This window comes from Oncorhynchus mykiss, chromosome 1, assembly GCF_013265735.2.
Source record: "Oncorhynchus mykiss isolate Arlee chromosome 1, USDA_OmykA_1.1, whole genome shotgun sequence".
NCBI classification, from domain to species: domain Eukaryota; kingdom Metazoa; phylum Chordata; class Actinopteri; order Salmoniformes; family Salmonidae; genus Oncorhynchus; species Oncorhynchus mykiss.
Genome location: NC_048565.1, coordinates 59,589,171 through 59,614,926, shown reverse-complemented (window position 1 = coordinate 59,614,926; position 25,756 = coordinate 59,589,171). Strand labels below are relative to the sequence as shown.

Here is a 25,756-nt window from a genome sequence, read left to right as displayed (position 1 = left end):
TTGTGCTCCTTGCCTGAGAGGATGGAAGTTCAATATGTAGCTAGATGTACTAGGCTAGTGTTAACCAGCTGGCTCATCGTTGCCCATGAAAGGAAGTTAGGCCTAGGACAACCAAAACTAAAAGTGTGTACAGTATGGTAGAATCATAGATAGTTTTGGCAACATGAAAGAAAGGCGGATGGTATTGGCGTTTCTCTACAAGTAGGGTGAGTGAACTTGTTTTTCTACTTGAACGCGCGTGCACACACAGAAATCAGTACCATGGACTGCTACTTAATATTTAGCTTATGTTGATTGGACTAAATTGTTTTTTGGTATATTTTAGTTGTCACTGTATTAGACTAAGCAAAGATAATATGATGATGTTGAAATGTTAAAGTTGAAACTGGTGCTGGAATTAGTGGAGGCAGCTACTGTTTTCTTTGCTACTTGCGGTAACTCTGTTGTAAATCAATAGTTGTTTAGGAGTCCGAAAATCTCGGAAACATTGACTTACTTGACCATGCTGTAGGTCATGTAACATGTTACATGCAATGTGCTTTCTAGACTTCAACGGACAGATGTTGCTCTCTGGTTTTGTGAGGAAACATAGGTGTGGTTGAATTGTATCTTGTTCTTGGCTATCATGGTGGCAAGGCATATGAACTGACAGGTTACGCAATTATCACCACATAGGATGTAGTATGGCAATTTATTTCCTGGTTTGGCTTTCCAGGGATTTTATCAACGCACCATTACTGCTCAGGACCCAGTTAAATATCTCTCTCTGTAGCCAGTTAACTCCATAGAATGACTAGATACTCTGGACATATACGTTGCTTTGACTGGCGTACCCACTACAAGTAGCTCTTCACTCTTGGCCAAGAGCGCACCCATGCACCAGAAGCATGGGAGAAAATAGTCTAACCAACCTCCTTTTTTCAATACCCACACAACAGAGAAACACCTGCAGAGTTCATTTGATTTTTAGTGATCCAATTCTTCTCGAACAAAGGCATTCTCAAGGAGTTGAGCAGTCCAGTTCTCCAACACACCCACAACGGTGTGTAAGAGCTGTACACTGTCTGCCTCTCTGCTTGTATAGTACAGTAGTCTGCATGCTGATCTGTGTCTGGCAGCTAGAGTGCCTTCAGAAAGTATTCATATCCCTTGACTTATTTCACATTTTGTTTTGTTACAGCCTGAATTCAAAATGCATGAAATATTATTTTTCTCACCCATCTACTCACCCCATAATGACAATATGAAAAGCATGTTTTTAGAAATGTTTGCACATTTATTGAAAATGAACTACAGAAATATCTCATTTACATAGTTATTCACACCGCTTACTAAATACTTTATAGAAGCAACTTTGGCAGCTATTACAGCTTTGAGTCTTTCCACACTTGCCCATTATTATTTTCGAAGTTCATCAAGCTCTGTTAAATTGGTTGTTGATCATTGCTAGACAACTATTTGCAGGTATTGCCATAGATTTTCAAATAGATTTAAGTAAAACATTTAACTTGGCCACTCAGGAACATTCACTGTCTTCTTGGTAAATGTAGATTTGGCCTTGTGTTTTAGGTTATGGTCCTGTTGAAAGGTGAATTGATCTCCCAGTGTCTGGTGGAAAGCAGACTGGTTTTCCTCTAGGATTTTGCCTATGCTTAGCTCCAATCTGTTTATTTTTTATCCTGAAAAACTCCCTATCCCTTACCGATTACAAGCATACACATAACATGATGCAGCCACCCCTATGCTTGACAATATGGAGAGTGGTACTGTGTAAGTAATGTGGTGTATTGGATTTGCCCCAAACATAACACTTCAGGAAAAAAGTTAATTGCTTTGCCACATTTTTTTGCAATATTAGTTTTATTATGTACAAGCTTCCTTCTTTTTACTCAGTTAATTATGATACTATTGTGAAGTAACTACTGTAGTGGTCAAAAATATTGTATATGTATATAGTTTTTTTTAAAGAAAAGCTATTTTTTTGTCCATTAAATAACATAAAATTTATCAGAAATACAGTGTAGACATTGATAATGTTGTAAATGACTATTGTAGCTGGAAAAAGCTGACTTTTTAAATGGAATATCTACATAAGCGTACAGAGGCCCATTATCAGCAACCATCACTCCTGTGTTCCAATGGCAGGTTGTGTTAGCTAATCCAAGTTTATCACTTTAAAAGAGTAATTGATCATTAGTAAACCATTTTGCAATTATGTTAGCACAGATGACAACTGTTGTGCTCATTTAAGAAGCAATAAAACTGGCCTTCTTTGGACTAGTTAAGTGTCTGGAGCATCAGCATTTGTGGGTTCGATTACAGGCTCAAAATGGCCAGAAACAAAGACTTTCTTCTGAAACTCGTCAGACTATTCATGTTCTGAGAAATGAAGGCTATTCCATGCGAGAAACTGCCAAGAAACGGAAGATCTTGTACAACGCTGTGTACTACTCCCTTCACAGAACAGTGCAAACTGGCCCTAACCAGAGTAGAAAAAGAAGTGGGAGGCCCCACAACTGAGCAAGAGGACAAGTACATTAGTGTCTAGTTTGAGAAACAGACGCCTCACAAGTCCTCAACTGGCAGTTCATAAAATAGTACCCGCAAAACACCAGTCTCAATGTCAACAGTGAAGAGGCGACTCCGGGATGCTGGCCTTCTAGGCAGAGTTCCTCTGTCCAGTGTCTGTGTTCTTTTTCCCATCTTAATCTTTTATTTTAATTTGCCAGTCTGAAATGGCCTTTTCTTTGCAAATCTGCCTAGAAGGCCAGCATCCCGGCCAGCATCCCGGAAAGGAAAGTTGCCATTGTTAATTCCAAGTTTCCTCAAGAATGCTACAGGTACTTCCAGGGAGTTTGTACGCAGTACGTGTCAATGCGCACACGGGCTGGTTTGAGTGAGGGCCGCCTGAGCGTGCTCCAAGCGGTGTATCTTTCAGAGAAATGCTATAACCGTATGACTGGGGAATGATCTCGACCCCGAAACCGGCTTAGCCACTGTAGTCTCAGTCATTTTACTCATACCAGTAAATTAAAGAATAATACATTATTTGTGATTAGAAAACTTATGAGAAAAATACAACTTTCAGCACACAAAGTCCATATTGTGAGCACACTACCACTATGGGACAGTTTGGTTGGCGCAACGTACGACAGTCTCGTTTTCCAAATGTTTTATTTTAGTAGCGTGAATCGTTCCTGTTCACACCAAAGTGAAGAGTGAAATAATTGTAGGTATGACTCCACGCCTCATGCTTATCACCTGTGGAAGACGGGGCTTCCAGCGAGGCACGGATTTCATTGGCCTTGTCAGGCGTGATTGTAGTTCCTTCAACTGAAGTCGCTAGGGTGCGACTCCCTATAGTAATACCAAAGTTGACTTAAGTGAACTACACTACATGACCAAAAGTATGTGGAAATCAACACCTTTGCAGCCTGAATAGAGAATGTTTTATGTACGAACCATTCCACATGGGATACCAGTTTTAGCCGGATGCGTGCATTCCCTTTGGACAGTAAGATGAAATGAGTCAATATCGCCATGGGCTACATTTTGCGTAAATCATGCACTGATATCAGTGCAAGATATGTGCTGACGTTTGAGGAAGTTTGAATTATGTGGGTGCGTCTCTAGTCAGGATTACGGTCTTCTCACTAAAACTTCTGTAGCAAAGGTTACCTGTCGGTTGTTTTGCTCTACGACCCTCACAAGCTTCACGGGACTCGTCTGAAGTCGGTACCACTGATGTGTCAACTTCTGTCTGTAGTGTCCGAACAGTTTGGGCTATAAACTAATCGAAAGCAGATAGTCTCACAAACACGTACATGCTCTACAACACTCACAAGACTCATCTGAAGGTAGCCCGGTACCAGTTTTAAAAATGGATGGAAGTATGGAGGTACTTTAGTGCCAACAAAAAAACAGATAAATATGGGTAAAAAAAAGTATTATATCTCTCAGATTTAGGACAGACACTTCAAAACATACTTCCTTTCTAAATTGTTTTTATTATTATTATTAATAATATATATATATATATATATATATATATATTTTTAATTTCAGATTTTTTTATGATTATACAGATAACAGACAGAGCAGGTAGATGGCAGAAGACACACGGATCCCCTACCAAATCAAACCCACCCCAACCCCCCCATGCTCAAGTTCTCAAAGAGGGTGTCGAGTAAGGTAGCATTACCAGCGGATTCCGAAGTGTATAATTGTGAGAAAATGTTATGAAAGCATGAATTGACCTCTAAATGATCAATACATTTGATACCCAGCTCGTCAGTTATCTCAGGTATGGTTTGATTTGAGGTTCTCTGACGCAGCTGGTGTGCTTGCAATTTCCCTGATTTCTCTCCATGTTCATCATTTTTGTGTCGAGATTTATTAATTTGATTTTCAGCTTTGTCGAGTTAAAAAAAGATCAAACTCTGTAGTGTCAAATGTTGTTTTAGTAAACCTACGGATGAATAGTGTGAATATGTCATATCCAAATTCTAAGATTTTATTTGTAGGTTCCCCTAGGCGTTGAACATTGCACTTCCTTAATCCTGCGCTGTACTAAATCATTTGGCCCCTTAGATAAGCCTTCATTGATTCCCATACTGCCGTAGGAGACATTCTAGGGGTTTGATTAAGCTCGAGAAATAGCTCAATTGAGATTATATAAAAGCAAATAAGGTTTCTACTGATAGCAGTAGCCGCAAGGGAGATAATTAGAATGTGTATTTGGTAGAAGTAGTTTCATAGTAAGAGGAGAAGGATCCGAAATGACTATAGCTTGGTAATCACATTTGGTGATAAGTGGCAGAAAAGTATTGTCTAGGAAAAAGTACTCTATACGTGAGAAGGTCTTATGAACTGGTGAGAAGAAATAATACTCCCTAGCTGTGGGATTGCAGATACCCCACGCATCAGATATGCCATATGTCTTAAGAAATAGCTGAATTGTGGATACTGTGTTTGATGAAGATGATACCTTAGAAGAGCTACGATCCAGACTAGGCGACAGTACACAAATCATATCACCACCAATTGTTCGGTGGTGTGTGTCCATATCTGTGAAGTATTCGGTGGTGTGTCCAAAACATTTGTGAAGAATGAAATGTTATCCCAATTTGGTGCATACATGTTAGCCAAGATACCAGGTGTATTATACAGTATTCCTACTAGAATAATGACACGGCCTGCTGAGTCTGACTCTACACTTGACATTAGGAACGGTATTTTTTTACTAATTAAAATGGCTGCTCCTCTAATTTTAGAATGAAAATTGGAATCATATGATTGACCGATCCACCCTCCTTTAAAACGGCAGTGGTGCAAAGATATCCACACCTAATGTGTTTATGGTGGGGAACACTAAACCTATCGGTTAGATAGCCCCACTGAAATAGTGAAAGATTTAAAACAAGTTGCGCAAAAATAAATAAATAAATAAGAAATACTTATTTTACAACCCAAAACTAGGCTGTTTTAAAAGAAAGAATAAAACATTTTATAAATCACATCTTACAGCAATACCACTATGTTAGCAGCAACGTCTTTAATGAAATTACGTGACCTAATAATAGAACTGTGCTTTATCTACCCTGGATACGAGTACCGTCGAGAAAAATAGAAACGAGCAGCTTCATGGTAATAAAATGAAACATTAAAACAAAAGGAAAATTAGCTCACCAGAACTAAGGCACTAACGTTGCCTAATAATAACAATATCAACTGACACCACTGGCAACACTATACAGTATCTACAAAAGAGAGACTGAGTCTGCAGAGGTAAACACATCCGTCCATTACCCTAATTGCCAAATAGGTGAACATTCAGCCATTTGCTTCATCTGACCATGGTAGAATGTTCGACTTTATGACGGCCATAGTCTTCGATGCCATTGTATGTTATACAGAGCCGGGTAGGAAAAGCCACACCATACCCGACGTCGGTCTGTCCACGGAGCAGACTCTTGACATCGTTGAAAGCAACACGGTCACAAGCAAAGCTGGGGGCATAGTCCAGGAAGATAGATTATGGGTGCTCAGTTGCATCGAAGTGGGACAAATTCTCTGACACGCCGACGAACATCATACAATGCTGATAGTAGTGCAGTTTAGCCACAATGAAGCAAGGTTTTCCGCCAGGCTTACTTGCTTGAGAGTCCCGATGTGAGCGGTCTACAAGGACGTCTTTATTCAATTTGAGGGCTTCCTTCAATAACTTTGAGACCGATGAAGTAGAACTTGAGCTACCCCCATGATCCTGATATTGGATCTTTGCATATAACCTTGTAAATTTATGCATTGTTCCATAAGGCTAGCCACATCAGTTTCGAGCTTCTTAATCGTGGTTTGTAGTGTAGTTGTGTCGTCTGAGCATGGGGACAAGTTCCATGTCGAAGACAGTTTGTTTCCAGTTCAGTACGAACCACTTTATTATTTAAATGACTAGCAAATAGTTTCTACATAGCACAAGAAACATCAATAATCTACCCTGATAGTATAGGGTGCACGTATTTATTTTGCTTCGTGTAGCATACAATAAGTCATCAGTCCTCATAGCAAGAAAATAGCATTACCATAGAACTAAATGTGGCAATTTTCTGAATGAAATCAACACATTTTTTGTTGGCTGTCTATGGCACACCAAGACTGCCAGACTGTAGTTGGCGTTTCGGGCAGCGTCCAGTTTGTTCTTGTAGTTCTTGTTGATGTGAGGCATTAGCATTTTTCTCTACTGTGTGGTGGAAGGATGCAGAGGAACTTGGTTTGCTAGACAGGTTGAATTTACCACTCTGGGTCCTATGCTGGGCCATAGACTTCACCAGGGCTTCTACGAAGTACCACGAGTACTGCAACAAATAGGGATGACACACTTTACACATGAACTTAAACACACACACTCACATAAGGAACAAAGGCAGCAGTGATTTACTGTAAACAAATCAAGTTGATCAAATCAAAATGTTATTGGTCACATACACATATTTAGAAGATGATATTGCGGGTGTAGCGAAATGCTTGTAATATGCATAATCAAAAATAATACTGAAAAAAAAGTAAAACAGAGTTCCTTACGCAGTTTGTTGCTGGTGAGGAAGTAAGTGGAGGGGTTGAGGTTGGCTGTCATGGCTTTAGCCAGCTCCTCATGGACACTCTGAGGGTCCTCATGGACATTCTGACCCCACTGGCAGAGTTTGGCTCTGGCTTGAACACAAACTGGAGAGAGACACCAGGGGCAGAGAGAGCCACGGTCACTTAAAAGCTCTCAATGATAAATATGAGATCAGCACGAGTGATGAGGTGGTATATGTCTATAGGTGTACGGCTAGTTTAGTGTAGAGATTGTACTGTACCTTCACATAGGACCTGAGGTGATGTTCCAGTCCCTACTCGTGAGCTACAATATGAACCATCACTCTGGAAATAGAGGAAACAGCCCGTATTAATCTTAGCTTTCAACCTATTTAAAATATCAAGAAAGTGTACAGTATTATAAAGAGCCATTATTGCATGGAACTCTCTTCCATCTCATATTGCTCAAGTGAACAGCAAACCTGGTTTATAAAAAAAACAGATAAAGGAACACCTCACGGCACAGTGCCTCTCCCCTATTTAATCGAGATATTGTGTGTATGTATTGATATGTAGGCTACGTGTGCTGTTTTTACATTTATGTGCTGTATTTCTATCCTTGAGCTGTTTTTGTCTGTTAATGTTCTGTGATATGTCATGTTTCATGTTTTGTGTGGACCCCAGGAAGAGTAGATGCTGCTTTCACAACAGCTAATGGGGATCCTAATAAAATACCAAACATTTTTGTTGCTGTGTTGTTATAATATCTTGTCGATGCCACTGTGTGCAGAATGCTTACTGGCATTTGGAAATAGCACGGAAAGAAGAGATCCGGACACAATGTGGATACGGTAAATGTAGGTGTCGACACAATGTGTTTGAAATTCCATGATCAGAACTACATGATCAGAATACAAAAACTGCATTAACTGTCAAGTCATGAAATGCTTTGAAAGGCTGGTCATGGCTGATACAACAGTGGTAGGCCTGATCACCAACAACGATGAGACAGCCTATAGGAAGGAGGTCGGAGAGCTTAACGTGGGGTGCAAGAACAACAACTGCTCCCTCAACATAATCAAGACAAAGGAGATGATTGTGGACTACAGGAAAAGGAGGACCAAGCACACCCCCATTCTCATCAACGGGGCTGTAGTGGAACAGGTTGAGAGCTTCAAGTTCCTTGGCGCTCACATCACCAACAAACTATCATGGTCTAAGCACACCAAGACAGTCGTGAAGAGGGCACAACAAAACCTATTCCCCATCAGGAGACAGATCCTCAAAAGGTTTTACAATTGCACCATCGAGAGCATCCTGACGGGTTGCATCACTACCTGGTATGGCAACTGCTCGGCCTCCGACCACAAGGTACTCCAGAGGGTAGAGTGCATGGCCCAGTACATCACCGGGGCCAAGCTTCCTGCCATCCAGGACCTCTATACCAGGCGGTGTTAGAGGAAGGCCCTAAAAATTGTCAAAGACTCCAGCCACCCTAGTCATAGACTGTTCTCCCTGCTACCGCACGGCAATCGGTATTGGAGCACCAAGTCTAGATCCAAGAGGCTTCTAGACAGCCCCAAACCATAAGACTCCTGAACATCTAATCAAATGGCTACCCAGACTATTTGCATTGACCCTCCCCCCCCAAGCTGCTGCTCCGTTCTGTTATTATCTATGCATAGTCACTTTAATAACTCCACCTACATCTACATATTACCTCGACACCGGTGCCTCTGTACATTGACCGGTACCCCTTGTATATGGCCCCGCTATTGTTATTTACTGCTGCTCTTTAACTATTTGTTATTCTTATCTCTTACCCTTTTTTGGGGGGTTATTTTCTTAAAACTGCATTGTTGGTTGTTAAATGTTCAACCAGAGGGAAAACAACTCTGGACCACCTTTACTCCACACACAGAGACGCATACAAAGCTTTCCCTCACCCTCTATTTGGCAAATCTGACCATAATTCTATCCTCCTGATTCCAACTTACAAGCAAAAATTAAAGCAGGAAGCACCAGTGACTCGATCAATAAAAGTGGTCAGATGAAACAGATGCTAAGCTACAGGACTGTTTTGCTGGCACAGACTGGAAAATATTCTGGGATTCCTCCAATGGCATTGAGGAGTACACCACATCAGTCATTGGCTTCATCAATAAGTGCATCGATGACGTTGTCCCACAGTTACTGTACGTAATACCCCAACCAGAAGCCATGGATTACAGGCAACATCCGCACTGAGCTAAAGGCTAGAGCTGCCTCATCCAAGGAGCGGGACTCTAACCCAGAAGCTTATAAGAAATCCCGCTTTGCCCTCAGACGAACCATCAAACAGGAAAAGTATCAATACAGGACTAAGATCGAATCGTACTACAACGGCTCTGACGCTCGTTGAATGTGGCAGGGCTTGCAAACCAGTAACACGAGCCTACCAGACAAGCTAAACTACTTCTATGCTCCCTTCGAGGCAAATAACACTGAAACATGCATGAGAGCACCAGCTGTTCCGGAAGACCGTGAGATCACGCTCTCAGCAGCCAATGTGAGGAAGACCTTTAAACAGGTCAACATCCACAAGGCTGTAGGGCCAGACGGATTACCAGGATGTGTACTGTAAGCATGCTGGCAAGTGTCTTCACTGACATTTTCAACCTCTCCCTGTCCGAGTCTGGAATACCAACATGTTTTAAGCAGACCACCACAGTCCCGGTGCCCAAGAACACTAAGGTAACCTGCCTAAATGACTACCGACCCATAGCACTCACATTGGTTGGTCATGGCTCACATCAACACCATTATCCCATAAACCCTAGACCCACTCAATTTGCATACCGCCCTAACAGATCCACAGATGATGCAATCTCTATTATACTCCATACTTCCCTTTCCCACCTGAACAAAAGGAACACCTATGGAAGAATGCTATTCATTGACTACAGCTCAGCGTTCAACACCATAGTGCCCTCAAAGCTCATCAACAAGCTAAGCACCCTGGGACTAAACGCCTCCCGCTGCAACTGGATCCTGGACTTCCTGACAGGCCGCCCCCAGGTGGTAAGGGTAGGTAACAACACATCCGCCACGCTGATCCTCAACACAGGGGCCCCTCAGGGGTGCGTGCTCAGTCCCCTCCTGTACTCCCTGTTCACTCATAACTGCACGGCCAGGTACGACTCCAACACCATCAATAATTTTGCCAATGACACAACAGTGGTAGGCCTGATCACCGACAACGATGAGACAGCCTATAGGGAGGTCAGAGACCTGGCCGTGTTGTGTCAGGACAACAACCTCTCCCTCAAGACAAAGGAGATGATTGTGGACTACAGGAAAAAGAGGACCAAGCACGCCCCCATTCTCATCGACGGGGCTGTAGTGGCGCAGTTTGAGAGCTTGAAGTTCCTTGGTGTCCACATCACCAACAAACTAACATGGTCCAAGCACACCAAGACAGTCGTGAAGACTCCAGCCACCCTAGTCATAGGCCGGTCACTCTGCTACCGCACGGGAAGCGGTACCAGAACGCCAAGTCTAGGTCCAAGAGCCTTCTAAACAGCTTCTACCCCCAAGCCATAAGACTCCTGAACATCTAATCAAATGGCTACCCAGACTATTTGCATTGCCCTCCCTCTTTTACACCGCTGCTACTCTCTGTTGTTATCATCGATGCATACTCACTTTAATAACTCTACCTACATGTACATATTACCTCAACTAACCGGTGCCCCCTGCACATTGACTCTGTACAGGTACCCCGCTGTATATAGTCTCGCTATTGTTATTTTACTGCTGCTCTTTAATTACTTTTTACTTTTATTTCTTCTTATTATTACTTATTTTTTTACTGCATTGTTGGTTAGGGGCTTGTAAGTAAACATTTCACCTGTTGTATTCGGCGCATGTGACAAATACAATTTGATTTGATTTGTCACAGACACACCCTTACTGATTTGGTGAGTAGTACAGACCTGTGTGTAGACACTCAGTAGAGACCAGGTGAGTTGACACCTAATAATGGCTTCCCTCCATCAACCCATTTAATCACTGGACCAGAATGCTGAAAAGAAAACATAGTATCTAAGGAACCCGGAAAACAGCTAAATCTTTATTGAGGCTGAGTAGAGACCATTACTGGTCGGAGGCAGTGGGTTACATGGAATACTTTTAAATGTGAATCACTCTGAATTCTATTATATTCCCTTCCCGTCCCTTCTCTGTCCTACCTTCCCCTCTCCTACCCTTACCTTGATGATGCCCTCGTGGATGCTGAGGTATCCAGGCAGCAGGTTGGAAGCACGATCTTAATCTGAGGGGGGGTAATACACTGTTATAATATAAGAGATCCATATGTTTTAATAATACTAACTATGATTCTATTCGTGTGCAACACATTCTTCATACAGTAATGATACAGTAAAGACCCAATCATTGAATACCAAGTGCTTTGTCCATACATAAAGTACCTCTTCATAGACCTTTGCTGGTGATGTAAGACTGCAGCGAAGGCCTGCCTGGTGAAGAGGTCCACCTGGTCACCTGCAGATAGACTGGAACCATGACATAGAGACGACAGGGTTAATATAGATACACTGGAACAGAGACAGAGAGTGGGGTCGTGTTCATGTACATATAGAAATGGGGACAGTGTTTGCAGAGAGCAGCCAAACCCTTGTCAGGCTACCTGACCTGTCTCAGCTGGGGCTTGTTACCCTGACTTGTTAACCCCTAATTTCATACTTCAAAACATATTCTTCATAACAATGACTTAGCTTAGGTAGCCTATATAGCTTAACCTGGTTTACCGTTTATTCTTTAGATTATTTTGAACCATGGTCATAACATAGCCTGTGCGTCAATTGATCATTTGTACAGATCAAAGTCTTAACACTATGATTACAATTAGCCTTTTATTTAACTTGTAACATTACCTTTAACCCCAATGGTGGAACACGAGACAGAGGGAGGAAACTGACAAGAGGAAGTAAACAGAGACGGCATGCATGATCATTGACTGGAAAACAGCACATAAATCAAACAACGCACAACAAATGATTTGGCTAGCTAGCAAGTAAGCAGAGCACAGCTAAAAGCATTTCTTGCTTATTTTTATCAGATAATGTTCCAATTTCTTACCCTCACACCAGTCGGGAAAGAGTGTTTTGTCCTGCCAATATATTGTCCTCTTTCGTCCCTGAATGAAAACAGTTTGAAAAATATGATTTGTCATTAGCTGCCTAGCAAGATCACCAATTCAGGATTTTAAAACTGTGCATTCCTATATCATTGACATATTCCTGAATATACAATTAATTGTTCATAGTGTAAAAATGACAAGATCACCTGGTAGCTAGCTTGGCTAGAGACCTGACTCTGCGTTATGTCCTAATGATTCAATTTAACCATCATATGAAAGATTAACATTTTAATGTAATTTGTTGAATAAATAAACATAATACTCACATTTCACAATGTTTATTCTTCTCAAAACATTTCTTCTTCTTCTATGGTATATGGTGATCGCACAATTTAATGTGCATCCCACCAACTACCGTGCGGGATGGAAACAGGATTCCTAAAAATGGAACAAACTAGCAAAAAACTAGCAAACTCCAAAAATAAATAAATAAACTAAACTAAACTAAACTGTCCATCTGCACACACTTGAAACATTGCCAAATCCTTTACAATTCTTATACTGCAATGGTTTGGGGATGAAAGCTCTTACAGTGTATCTTACAAAACTAAGCTTCACATACGTATTTGCTCTTTACCAAAAAAACAACAGGGCCGACAGACCTTTTTCTTTTTCTCCATTCACCCAGCGGGTCAGACGGCGGGCACCAACCACACTAGGAATTCTCTTCAGGTATTGAACCTGAACATCCTTCGTCACATGACTCCTTTGATGGGTGCTCTACTCCGAAGTTTAAAACACAAAACTTCTATTGTCCGGATGTTATATATATATATTTGACTTTTTACCCCTTTTTCTCCCCAATTTCGTGATATCCAGAGACAGTCTTGTCCCATCGCTGAAACTCCTGTACGGACTCGGGAAAGGCGAAGGTCGAGAGCCATGCGTCCTCCGAAACATAGCCCTGCCGAGCCACACTGCTTCTTGACACACTGCTTCGCTTAACCCGGAAGCCAGTCGCACCAATGTGTCGAAGGAAACACCGTACAACTGGCGACTGAAGTCAGCCTGCATGCGTCCGGCCCGCCACAGAAGTCTCTAAAGCAGTGGGACAAGGACAACCCGGCCGGCCGGCCAAACCCTCCCCTAACCCGGACGACGCTGGGCAAATTGCACGCCGCCTCATGGGTCTCCCGGTCGCAGCTGGCTGCGGCACAGAACCAGGGTCTGTAGTGACGCCTCTAGCACTGCGATGCAGTGCTTTAGACCGCTGCGCCACTCAGGAGGCCCTGTCCAGATTATTTTAAGGCTCACTGCAATCTCTGTTCTTCATAAATACAATTAATCCAAATTAAACAATTCCAGGTCACTCTGACCCAGTGCATACTTCACCATTTTCGACACCTCAAACGGGTCTCCCACATATGCACCCTTACTCAACAAAAGCATCCAAACAAGAAGCGATTCCTTATCATTCACACACGTATCCTCCACTCCAATTTTAGAGTCCATTCAGAACATTCGTCTTCACCAACTTTATATGATTAAATATGAAACTATTTGTGAAAAGATTAAATGTGATTTTGTGGCAACATTATGGCAACATGATGGAACCGCCCTCCAAGGCGAGTGCTTAAAAGGACTTGCTGAAGAATTAACATACAGACCAGAAAGCATGGAGCGGTGGCTACATGTTAAAATGGTTAAAAATTACAAGACCAATATACGTGCAGCGTGGGCTGAAAACGTTGAAATGGTTGCAATTTAAATATAGACCAGCGTGACCAACAGCGTGAGCTGAACGTTACGAAATGTTTAGAAACTCTCCACGCGAGTGAAGAAGATAAAGACTACATCGGAACATTCAGTCTGCAGCTGTTTAAGTACTGTTAGTCTAGTAAACTCGACCCAAAGACCACCGCGTGTGTATATCTGAAGGATCCAGTCTAACGAACACTCAGAGACAAAGAAAGCCTACTACAACTACAAAAGACATTGTTACCTCTGGTGGACAAACCAGAGACTACTGTCGAACGACTCCCCATAGACGGACCGGGCGATGTCAACAGAGAGCAACGACAAAAACATACAAGCTTAAATATATACATTGCAATTATTTTCGATTGAGCAGCCATTCATGTGTAATGTATTCACATTCCCATGAGCATATTTTTCCAACTCTCTGTCTCTCCCACTCTTTCTGTCCCCACCCCTTTCACGGTGTAACAAGCCATCATATCGAGTTAGTCCACTAGGGACTTTTCATTGCATTATGTTAGAAATCAATTCAACCTATACTGTTTGTGTATGTCTGTGTGATTATTTAGTTAGTAAATAAATAATTAAACCAATTTGTGCATCTTTGAATCATTATTTAGACTCGGGTTCCTGCAGATATCCAAGAATTTTGCAATGTTAGAATGAGACTGATATGAGATAATACTGATTAATGGATGACTGGTATGATAATGATACATTCTAGTATATTCTTGAGTTAATTTGGGAAACAGTAACTCATAAAACAAACTTCTTCCATGGTGCCCCATGTTACTAATGAGTTCATTGTTACATGATTAATTTAATAATGTATTAATTCAACACAGTTAATTGATTTGATAAAATAGCCATCAACACATTAATGGTAGTCATGTCACGACACTATCATGGTCCATACACACCAAGACAGTTGTGAAGAGGCCACGACAATGCCTATTCCCCCTCAGGAGACTGAAAATGATTTGGCATGGGTCCTCAGATCCTCAAAACGTTCTACAGCTGCACCATCGAGAGCATCCTGACCGGTTGCATGGTATGGCAACTGCTCGGCAGCAGACCACAAGGCGCTACATCACCGGGACCAAGTTTCCTGCCATCCAGGACCTCTATACCAAAAGAAGGCCCTAAAAATTGTCAGATTCCAGCCACCCTAGTTATAGACTTTCTCTCTGCTGCGCATGGCAAGCACTACGGAGCGCCAAGTCTAGCTCCAAAAGGTTCCTTAACAGCTTCTACCCCCAAACCATAAGACTGCTGAAAAGTTAAACAAATGGTTTCCTGGACTATTAGCATTGACCTAGACTTTTTATATTCTGCTGCTACTCGCTGTTTATTATCTATGCATAGTAACTTTTTCCCTACCTACAGTGCATATGGAAAGTATTAATGTATTCAATGTAGACTTTTTCTACATTTTGTTACATTTCAGTCTGATTCTAAAATATATATTTTTATTTTATTTCCCCCTCATCAATCTAGTTTTTATAAATGTTGGAACAGAAATACCTTATTTACAAAGTATTCAGACCCTTTGCTATGAGACTCGAAAATGAGCCCAGGTGCATCCTGTTTCCACTGATCATCCTTGAGATGTTTCTACAACTTGAGTCCACCTGTGGTAAACTCAATTGATTGGGCATGATTTGGAAAGGCACACACCTGTCTATTTAAGGTCCCACAGTTGACAGTGCATGTCAGAGCAAAAACCAAGCCATGAGGTCGAAGGACTTGTCAGTAGAGCGCCGAGATAAGATTGTGTCGAGGCACAGATCTGGGGAAGGGTACCAAAATATTTCTGCATCCTTGAAGGTCCACAGGAACACAGAGGCCTCCATCAATCTTAAATGTAAGAAGTTTGGAACCACCAAGACTCTTCCTAGAGCTGGCCTGACTGAGCAATCGGGGGAGAAGGTCAGGGAGTTGACCAAGAACCCAATGGTCACTCTGACAGAGTTCCAGAGTTCCTCTGTGGAGATGGGAGAACCTTCCTGAAGGACAACCATCTCTGCAGTACTCTGCCAATCAAGCTTTTATGGTAGAGTGGCCAGACGGACGCCACTCCTCAGTAAAAGGAACATGACAGCCCGCTTGGAGTTTGCCAAAAGGCATCTCAAGGACTCAGACCATGAGAAACAAGATGGTCTGATGAAACCAATATTGAACTTTTTGGCCTGAATGGCAAGCATCACATCTGAAGGAAACCAGGCACCATCCCTATGGTAAAGCATGGTAGTGGCAGCATCATGCTGTGGGGATGTTTTTCAGCGGCAGGGACTGGGAGACTAATCAGGATTGAGGGAAAGATGAAAGGAGCAAAGAACAGAGATCCTTGATGAAATCCTGCTCCAGATCTCTCAGGACCTCAGATTGGGGTGAAGGTTCACCTTCCAACAGGATAATGGCCCTAAGCACACAGCCAGGACTACGCAGGAGTGGCTTCGGGACAAGTCTCTGAATGTCCTTGAGTGGCCCAGCCAGAGCATGAACCTGACCGAACATCTCTGGAGAGACCTGAAAAAACCTGTGCAGCGACGCTCCCCATCCAACCTGACAGAGCTTGAGAGACTCTGCAGAGAAGAACGGGAGAAACTGCCCAAATAGAGGTTTGCCAAACTTGTAGCGTCATACCCAAGAAGACTCAAGGCTATAATTGCAGCCAAAGGTGTTTCAACAAAGTACTGAGTAAAGGGTCTGAATACTTATGTAAATAGTTATTTACAGTGTTTTTTTTTATACATTTAAAAAAATCTGTCTAAAAATCTGTTTTGCTTTGTCATTATGGGCTATTGTGTGTAGACTCATGAGGGGGAAAAAATATGTAATACATTTTAGAATAAGGCTTTAACGTAACAAAATGTGGAAAAAGACAAGTGGTCTGAATACTTTCCGAATGCATTGTACATGTACATATTACCTCAATTACCTTGACTAACCTGTACCCCCGCACATTGACTCGGTACCGGTACCCCCTGGATTTGGCTTCGTTATTGTTATTTGTTGTGTAACTTTTTTTCACTTTAGTTTATTTAGTTAATATTTTCTTAACTCTTATTTCTCTTAACTGGACGACTTGTAAGTTAACGACTTGTAAGTTAGCATTTCACAGTAAGGCCTACACTTGTTGTATTGTGCGCATGTGACAAATACAAATGGATTCATCACTCTTTATATCAATATTTAGCAGCAACAAACTAACTTTTAATGAGTAATTACCACATTCTTATCTGGTTGTTTCTGACTTACTTCGCTGTTGTTTCCTGGTACTTTCCGGACGTTAAACTCTTATTTCAACACTGTATACTAAAGTGCTACCCATAAATGTTATGTTGCATCTGTGTTCAGGCTATCCTGAATATGCCCAGTCCGTCTGATTTAGTTAAATAAAAATGTATCACTTTTTTTGTAGCGCTATCCAGGCTTATCCTTATCATTTAATTTCTGCACGCATAACCTTGACTTTCCCCTAAATCATGTAGCCTATGAATGTCACTGGCAGACGTGCATGAAAAGTTATGCACACATGCAGATCAAGTTCAGATTTGGCCCTGAGCGTGTACTACTTTACTACTGTACTGTATGTCCTGATGAAGTGGAGAATAGAGAAAATGTCATTTTCTGAGGAGAATGATACCATGTTTCTGTGTAGACATGAATGTGTTTTAGGTTGTAGATTCTCTTAAAGGGTCCCTTACTTGTTGAGGGCATTCTTCAGGTACTGCTGCAGCCACTTGGTCTCGGGGTTGATACACACCTCCTTGTGGTTCTTCAGCTTGGCACTGCAAAGAGAGAAAATAGAGGGATAAGATTAATTGAGAAAGAAGAAAGAATGAGATTGATAGCTTCTGGTGCCCTGTTCCATTCCAGCACACTGGAATACCTAATTAATCACGCACATGCACACACATGCACACACACACACACACACACACACACACACACACACACACACACACACACACACACACACATCTCATAATGTTGAGCAGTATCAGACCCTATCAGTTAGGAGTAAGAGGAAAGACAGGCCAATTATTTAGAGCTGCTATTAATGTTTTCCTGTTGAAAACAAAACTGCATCCAATTCCCAACCCCCCACACACACAATTTTTCATGATACGCTTCCTATGGATGTGTCTAATTATGTGTGCATGGCTTACAGAATAGACAATGAGAAGACTATCAGAAGTGTGTGTGTGTGTGTGTGTGTGTGTGTGTGTGTGTGTGTGTGTGTGTGTGTGTGTGTGTGTGTGTGTGTGTGTGTGTGTGTGTGTGTGTGTGTGTGTGTGTGCCCCTCAGGGGCTCCGTTCACTGGCCGTCAGCTCCATGGGATTGATGGTGTGGAATGTCCAAAAAAGAAGGAGAGACCTGTCACCACTTTTAAAGGTCCTGGGAATGTGTGTGTGTGTGTGTGTGTGTGTGTGTGTGTGTGTGTGTGAGAGAAGAGAGAGAGCGATTGAGTGTGTATGTGTGTGTGTGTGGAAGAGAGAGAGAGTGTGTGTGTGTGAGAGAGAGAGAAGAGAGAGCGAGAGTGTGTGTGTGTATTTGTGTGTGTGTGCGTGTGTGTGTGTGCGCCTCAGGAGCTCCTTTCACTGGCTGTCAGCTCCATGAGATTGATGGTGTGAAATGTCCGACCAGAAGGAGAGACCTGTCACCCCTTTTAGTGCATGATCTTGCCTATAACCGGTGCATGTTTGTGTTGGCGTGGTACTCACATCACTTGGAAGGGGCAGTTGGGTGTGTGTAGGAACTTCAGTTCTCGGATGTTGCGCTGGGGGACGGTGTTAACTGTAGAACGACACCAGCACCTCTCCATCATACTGATGGGCTTAGCTGAAGAGGGGGTAGAACAGAGAACATGAATATAATATACAGTATCATTAAGAGACAAGTGGAGAACATGAAAACCCCACCTCATTTTGTCAGAAACCAGGAGAGAACACAAGGCCAAGTGAAAAAATACTGTCAGAGAGGAGCAAGGCCCCCACTGTCAAGTAGAACAGGAACAACATTGATATTATCCTACACTGTAAGACTTTTCGGTAATTTCAACAGTAAAACACTGTAGAATGCACTGTAAAATACCTTAAATGTGTTTTACAGAATTGATGCTATATGCACTGCATTTTACAGTGTTATACAATAAAACTAAAAGCAACGTACCGTATTATTTATTTATAGTAAATTGAATACAGTACCCTACAGTATTTATGGAGCTCCTAAAACCTTTTAACCACTACTGGCGGCACGGTATTGTTGTTTCTGGCTCATTAACATATTTTGAGATCTGCCTTGTAAGAGGCTCAATTTGTTGCACCCGTGAGTGAGAGTGCTGTACCAATTTAACTGATACGTGGTAGTGTCCCCACAATTACATGTGTACAGGGGACAGATTGGAGTGGCAGCAAATCTCAAACTTATGGTTAATGGTTGAGTATTTGCCATGTCTTTGGTCTGTTTTGGCTTGTGCTCACTGCAAGTTTGGAAGCCTTTAAACTCAGCTACTGCTCTGGTTAATCGTTGGGCATCATTTGAGTTTGGGCATCATAATCGTTGGGCATCATTTGAGACAGTTCATTATCATCACATTATCATTTTTTTACATTTTCAATTTGACTTTGTTTTCACCAATCTAACTGCATAATAACAATGGTAAGTGTTTATTAGAAAAGTACATCTCTATGTAGCCTAGGCCTATTCGCAATACAGGTGATTGTATAATAAATAGGAGTGTGTGCATGCATTGACTTATTGAGCTTATTTTGGCTGATTTCATGGGGCTACAGATGACAAACAATGTGTTTCCTTTCCATTTGGGACTTATTTTATTGTAATGATCAACAACATTTGCATAGAAGTAGAATATTTTATTAAAGTCACCCCGTAAATGTGTTCAAACTGGTACACCTGGCACCTACTACCATACCCCGTTCAAAGGCACTTAAATATGTTGTCTTGCCCATTTACACTCTGAATGGCACACATACACAATCCATGTCTCAATTGTCTCAAGGCTTAAACATCCTTCTTTAACCTGTTTCTACGCTGATTGAAGTGGATTTAACAGGTGACATCAATAAGGGATCATAGCTTTCACCTGGATTCACTTGGTCAGTCTATGTCTCTACTAATGTTTAGTACATTCAGTGTATATATATTCTGGACTCTGACATTACCTGTTCTAAAATTTCAATATTTTTTTCCCATTCTTTTCTTTTTGGATTTGTGTGTATTGTTAGGTATTACTGCACTGTTGGACTGAGGAATTTGCAGACTTTTACCGTCTCCACTCCTGTAGGCTGTCTCGCCATTGTTGGTAATCACTACCACTGTTGTGTCGTCTGCAAACTTGATGATTGAGTTGGAGACTCAAGCAGTCATGGGTGTACAGGAGGGGCCTGAGCACGTGTTGAGGATCAGCGTAGAGAAGGTGTTGTTGTATACCGTCACCACCTGGGGTTGGCCCGTCAGGAAGTTCACGACCCAGTTGCACAAGGCGGGCTCAGACCCAGGGCCCCGAGCTTAGTGATGAGCTTGAAAGGCACTATGGAGAAGGTTAAGCTGTAGTTAATGAACAGCATTCTTGCATAGGTATTCCTCTTGTCCAGATGGTATAGGGCAGTGTGCAATGTGATGGTGATTGCGTCATCCGTGGATCTGTTGAGGCGGTATGCAGATTGTAGTGGGTCTAGGGTATTGTGTAAGGTGGAGGTGATATGAGCCTTAACTAGCCTCTCAAAGCACCTCTTGATGACATAATTTTAGTTAAATTACCTTCACTATCTTGGGTACAGGAACAATGGTGGACATCTTGAAGCAAGTTGGGACAACAGACTGGGATAGGGAGAGATAGGATATGTCCGCAAACACTCCAGCCAGCGTCTGAGGACGTGGCAAGGGATGTCGTCTGGGCCGGCAGCCTTGCGAGGGTTAACACGCTTAAATATCTTACTCAGGTTGGCCATGGAGAACGAGAGTTGCTTCGGCGGCACTGTGTTTTCCTCAAAATGGGCGAAGAAGGTGTTTAGCTTGTCTGGGAGCAAGGCGTCAGTGTCCGCAACGTTTAGAATCTGTTATTGTCTGGAATCCCTGCCACATACTTCTCGTGTCTGAGTTTAAGAATTGTGACTCCACTGTCTCTCTACTGACGTTTTGCCCGTTTGATTGCCTTACGGAGGGCTTAGCTGGACTTTTTGTGAAAATGGTTTTTTGTTAGGATATTATCATCACAGTGGGAACAACATCCTCTATGCACTTTCTAAATGAACTCTGTCACCGAGTCAGTGTATACGTACGTACATTTTATTCTCAGATATGCGGTTTCCAGGTTGCACAAAGGTCAGTGTAGTTCCTTGAGAGATGTCGTGGTGTCAGCATGAAACATACATCTCCACATTTTAAGGCAATCTCATTTCTGGTCGAAATGCTGGTGACTGATTGACTGATCTAATATCCCAAAGTTATTTTCGGCTGTAGGTAATAATGCAATAAATATCCTGAGCAAATGTAAAAAATAACAACAAATTGGAATAATATTCGCTAGGGATATGAAATCTAACGTGGATCCAGGCACAACTGTCTTCACCGGCATTAACGAATGAGACGCCAAAATGTCCAAACACCTTTTTGTCCAGCACTTGGACTGTAAATGCATCGCATGCGATATCACAACGGCTGTTCGCCACTTGACTGACATTCAGCCTTCCTGGATCAGATAACGATGTGTGAAAATATCACGGCGTAACTAATCACCTGGACACCAAATGCGCATCCAACAAGTATTACACTAATTGTTGAAGAACCACGTTAAGAACAGTATTTATTTAGGTTTTAAGCATCAAGGTAAAGTGACTCTTTTGGTTTTAAGCATTCCATTTTGAAATCGCATTTATTAGGGTTGTTTTCCCCCCCATAACATAAGGAGACATGAAATGTTACTTAGTTACACTGCATTTCTGAGAGCGCTATACAAAAAAAACCTCCGACAGCTAGATCTAGGATTCTTACAGGGTTCGAGTTTATTGTAAAATATAACCATTAATGCTTAATATATGATATAACGACAACTGACACTTTTTATGCCACACGTTTGTGAACAAATCCGTCAAGACACCAACCATAATAAAGGGTTAAACATAGGTTTTTAATCAACTTGTTAATTTTTTATGACTATAGCTTCTATCTTAATGTAATTACATGAAAAAAAAATGGCAGATTATTAGTGGTCCAGTGTAGGAAATACTCAATGGAAACCATGTTTATAAATAGACCCACATGCACGCACTGCTGGAGTTGTCGTGCCCTGGTGGTGTTGCTTTACGCACAACGAGTAGACTATAAATGCTTTATAAATGCCTAGGCTACTTGTTATTGCTGCTCATGGGGAATATGACACTAAAGATAAATTCAAAAGGGCCATTCATTTGAACAGTTTATTTGAAAATAAAATGATTTTCACATGCTATTTGAAAGTGAATGTGGAACTAGCCAATGAATCATCCAAATAAAGCATGTTTAACCGGAAGCACTCTTTCAATGATTTTAAACTGTAATAAATAACATAAAATAGTTGACAGGAATCAGATCAGGAAATCAGATCAGGAAAAAAATAATTGTGCTAGGGCCACTACAAATCAAATACATGCTAGGGTGTCTAATAAAAATGCATATTTTGACCAATTGGTAAATCATGTTAATTTTGTAGATAAAAGTTATTTGACTTTTTGCAATTGCATTTATTATTGGCGCACGAGCGTGTTTGTCTGTGTGCGCCATCGCGCGCATGTTCATTTTGTCCACTCACATCAGACAGATCAGGACACGCAGGTTGAAATATTAAAACAAACTCTAAACCAACTATATTAATTCGGGGACAGGGCGAAAAGCATAAAAGATGTATGGCAATTTAGCTAGCTAACTTGTTGTTGCTAGCTAATTTCTCCTGGGATATAAACATTGGGTTGTTATTTTACCTGAAATGCACAAGGTCCTCTACTCCGACAATTAATCCACAGATAAATGGGTAAACCGAGTTTGTTTCTAGTAATCTCTCCTCCTTCAGACTTCTTCTTCTCCTTTGGACTTTATATGGCGGTTGGCAACCAACTTTAAAAGGTGCATTACCACAACCGACTGGAGTGTGGACCTCAGTTCATCTTTTAATTACCTATGTGGGTATATGCTCCTAAAAACCAATGAGGAGATGGCACATGGGTATATGCTCCTAAAAACCAATGAGGAGATGGGAGAGGCAGGACTTGAGGCACATCGAGCATCACAAATAGTTATATTTTAGCGCATGGCCACGCTGACGTGCAGAAGCAGTGTGGGTGCAATGACTGAATAACATGTATGTACATTTATTTTTGCAATGCTCACGCTGGTCAGCATGTAATTTGTGGTAACAACGAGAGGCAACATGAGGCAAATGTATTCAATCATTTGAAGAAGAATAACCATTCCCTACATTAAGAAGATTGCATGATGTAAAAAAAAACGCCAGACAGCAGCAAAGTCCCTCTGCCACGACCAACCACCTGCCTTAAACAAGCATTGATTGCAAATGCGTTTTCAAGTGTAAGGTAGGGAGAAACATCCAATAGACATTTAGAAATCACAGAGGTTAACCTATCACATAGCCAAAGACATGGTCCTTATTACACAGTCTGCAAAGAGGGCGTCAAAAGAATGATAAACAAGCTGGACAGGAGATACAAGATTCCATCTTGCACATATTTCTCCCAAGTAGCTATCCCAACAATGTACCTATAAAATTAAGGGGGAAGTTGAAACATGTCCCGTTAAATAACTGGACCAGATTCCAATGTTTTGGACAGAGGCTGCATCTTGAAATTGGTAGGCTCCGTGTTAAATGTTTTTAAGGCACTTTGACTTAAAATGTCAATTATAATGATTGAAATTACATAATTACACAATCATAAGCTTCCTATTGCATCTGCAGCCTATGGCTGCCTGAATAAATAATTCACTTAGGTTATTTAAGATCTCATAATGGTAAAATAGGAAATAGGAACTCATAATGTTATTCATTCATTAATGAACAACTGCTGCGCTTATAGCACTCTATATTTTGATGATCAAGTTAAAAATGTATGTTTGTTAGTATGTAAGTGTAATAATTCTATATATTATAATATGTAGCCTATAACAATGTTAGAAATTGTTTGTTTAATTTGGTTGTGTATTCAGTTAGCACAGCATGTATTCATTCATATGATCTAATTTTAGAAGTGATGTTCTCTACCCTGATACTTGTCTGAAGGAATTACAACAGTTTCACCCAAGTTTTTGAAAATCCCAATTCATAATCGCAATTGCAATATCTGGCCCAAAAAATAATCGCAATTACATATTTTGTCCAAATCGTGGAGCCCTAGCTGGAGGCTGTGCGAGAATAAAGGCTACTTGGCAGGCTTACTTTACTGTTAAATTTGTCCTTTTTTTCTAGAATCCGCAGGCCATAAAACAATATAGAGGCAAGATAGATATCGATTTTGAGACAAGACATGTAGTATTTTAATATTTTAGTATATGCATTTCATATTAATGCGAAATTCCTGTTCTTTTTTGAAGATCTCCCACAAAAACAAGCATATCTCTGTGAAATGTCAACGGAGCATTGAGTGTACAGCAAGCTTTTTATTTTCAAAGACTTATACGTTTAGTTCAGCTCATGTCATGCTAATTTAGATTTTTTTTGCGACAAGTGAAACTTTGAAGACAACCACCACAACACGTAAGAAGTTGCTGCAATAAAGTTGCACGGTTGTATTAGGTTACGAAATTTTTTGGTTACGAAACTTTTTGGGATGCAATGTTAGAGAAAGACCACACTGAACTATTCAGAACACGAATAACCATATTTGTATATGTAAAATGTATTTTATAACATAAGGAACATTTCATCACCAAAGCGCGTTTGTGAACACCCCCATAACATGCATTATCGAATTCGATGTAGCTCAAGCATGGTGTAAACTAGGCAGACCGATTGAACAACGTATTATTATTATTATTATGAGTGGCAAATTTAGCAGAAATCAGCAGCTGCACGTCTCACTAAAACAGCCGCAGAACATGGACACACACAGAACCGCCCCGCGGGGCTATAGAAAACCTCCACACAATGCTTTATTTGAATAACGAATAACAGATATCATAGCTAAACTCATCCAAAGTAGCCTACCTTGTGCGAAAGGAACGTATGTCGCCACAGCAAGCACAGACATAACCGCCAAGAGTTTCAAATCCATGATGAACGATAACGATACCGGTAATCCGTTCAGTGTAGAGTCCAGAGCACACTGTGACAGTGGGCGAGTGTGTCGGATTGTTGAATTTATGTATGGTGCAATGGGGACAACGGGAAAGTGGGAGTGTCTGACGATGAACAAATTAAGTGGAAATGAATGTGGATTTGATATATGACCCCCTGAAAACCGAGTTTCCTCTAGAGCTCTGGATCTAAATCAAAGTGGTACGGAAATCTGGGCAAACTTCCTCTGCCTTAACCTCAGGCTGGTGGCATGATGGCAAATTCTGTATCTTTGACTTTGGAAACTGGAATTGATAGTGTTTAGCGGGACAGTGCATTTGTTAAGCCTAGTGAGATAGGGAGAATAAAAAAAGTGACTCATAAATTAGCTATGCATTCTGCTCTGACTTTTATATGGTCGCTGCGTTCAGAGCAATGGCAGGATTCATTTGTACATGTTTATATTTGGTCACGGTGTGTTAACTTCTCCC

The 25,756-nt window shown here is 41.3% G+C and overlaps 1 protein-coding gene and 1 long non-coding RNA gene across 6 annotated transcripts in view; both read right to left on the bottom strand.

Moving 5' to 3' along the window:
• cxcl12a (chemokine CXCL12a) overlaps positions 1 to 25,263 on the bottom strand; it is a 38,591-nt gene extending 13,328 nt beyond the window's left edge. Inside the window, exons 1-3 of the mRNA NM_001281354.1 lie at positions 25,197 to 25,263; positions 18,706 to 18,823; positions 17,686 to 17,769 (exon numbers count right to left, since the gene is read on the bottom strand). Of these exons, the coding sequence (NP_001268283.1) occupies positions 17,686 to 17,769; positions 18,706 to 18,823; positions 25,197 to 25,263 (269 nt within the window). The remainder of the gene's footprint in view (positions 1 to 17,685; positions 17,770 to 18,705; positions 18,824 to 25,196) is intronic.
• On the bottom strand, positions 6,508 to 15,022 carry LOC110525860. Of its 5 annotated transcripts, XR_005052258.1 has the most exons (9): positions 12,544 to 15,015; positions 12,217 to 12,274; positions 12,012 to 12,051; positions 11,547 to 11,630; positions 11,328 to 11,389; positions 11,052 to 11,140; positions 7,359 to 7,422; positions 7,081 to 7,221; positions 6,508 to 6,854 (listed from the first exon to the last, which is right to left on the bottom strand). It is a non-coding gene; the product is annotated as an uncharacterized LOC110525860 (long non-coding RNA). The 5 variants fall into 5 exon arrangements; XR_005052256.1 differs by having other exon boundaries at positions 12,217 to 15,014; XR_002473834.2 differs by having other exon boundaries at positions 11,547 to 12,274; positions 12,544 to 15,022.
• Positions 25,264 to 25,756: the final 493 nt, after the last annotated feature.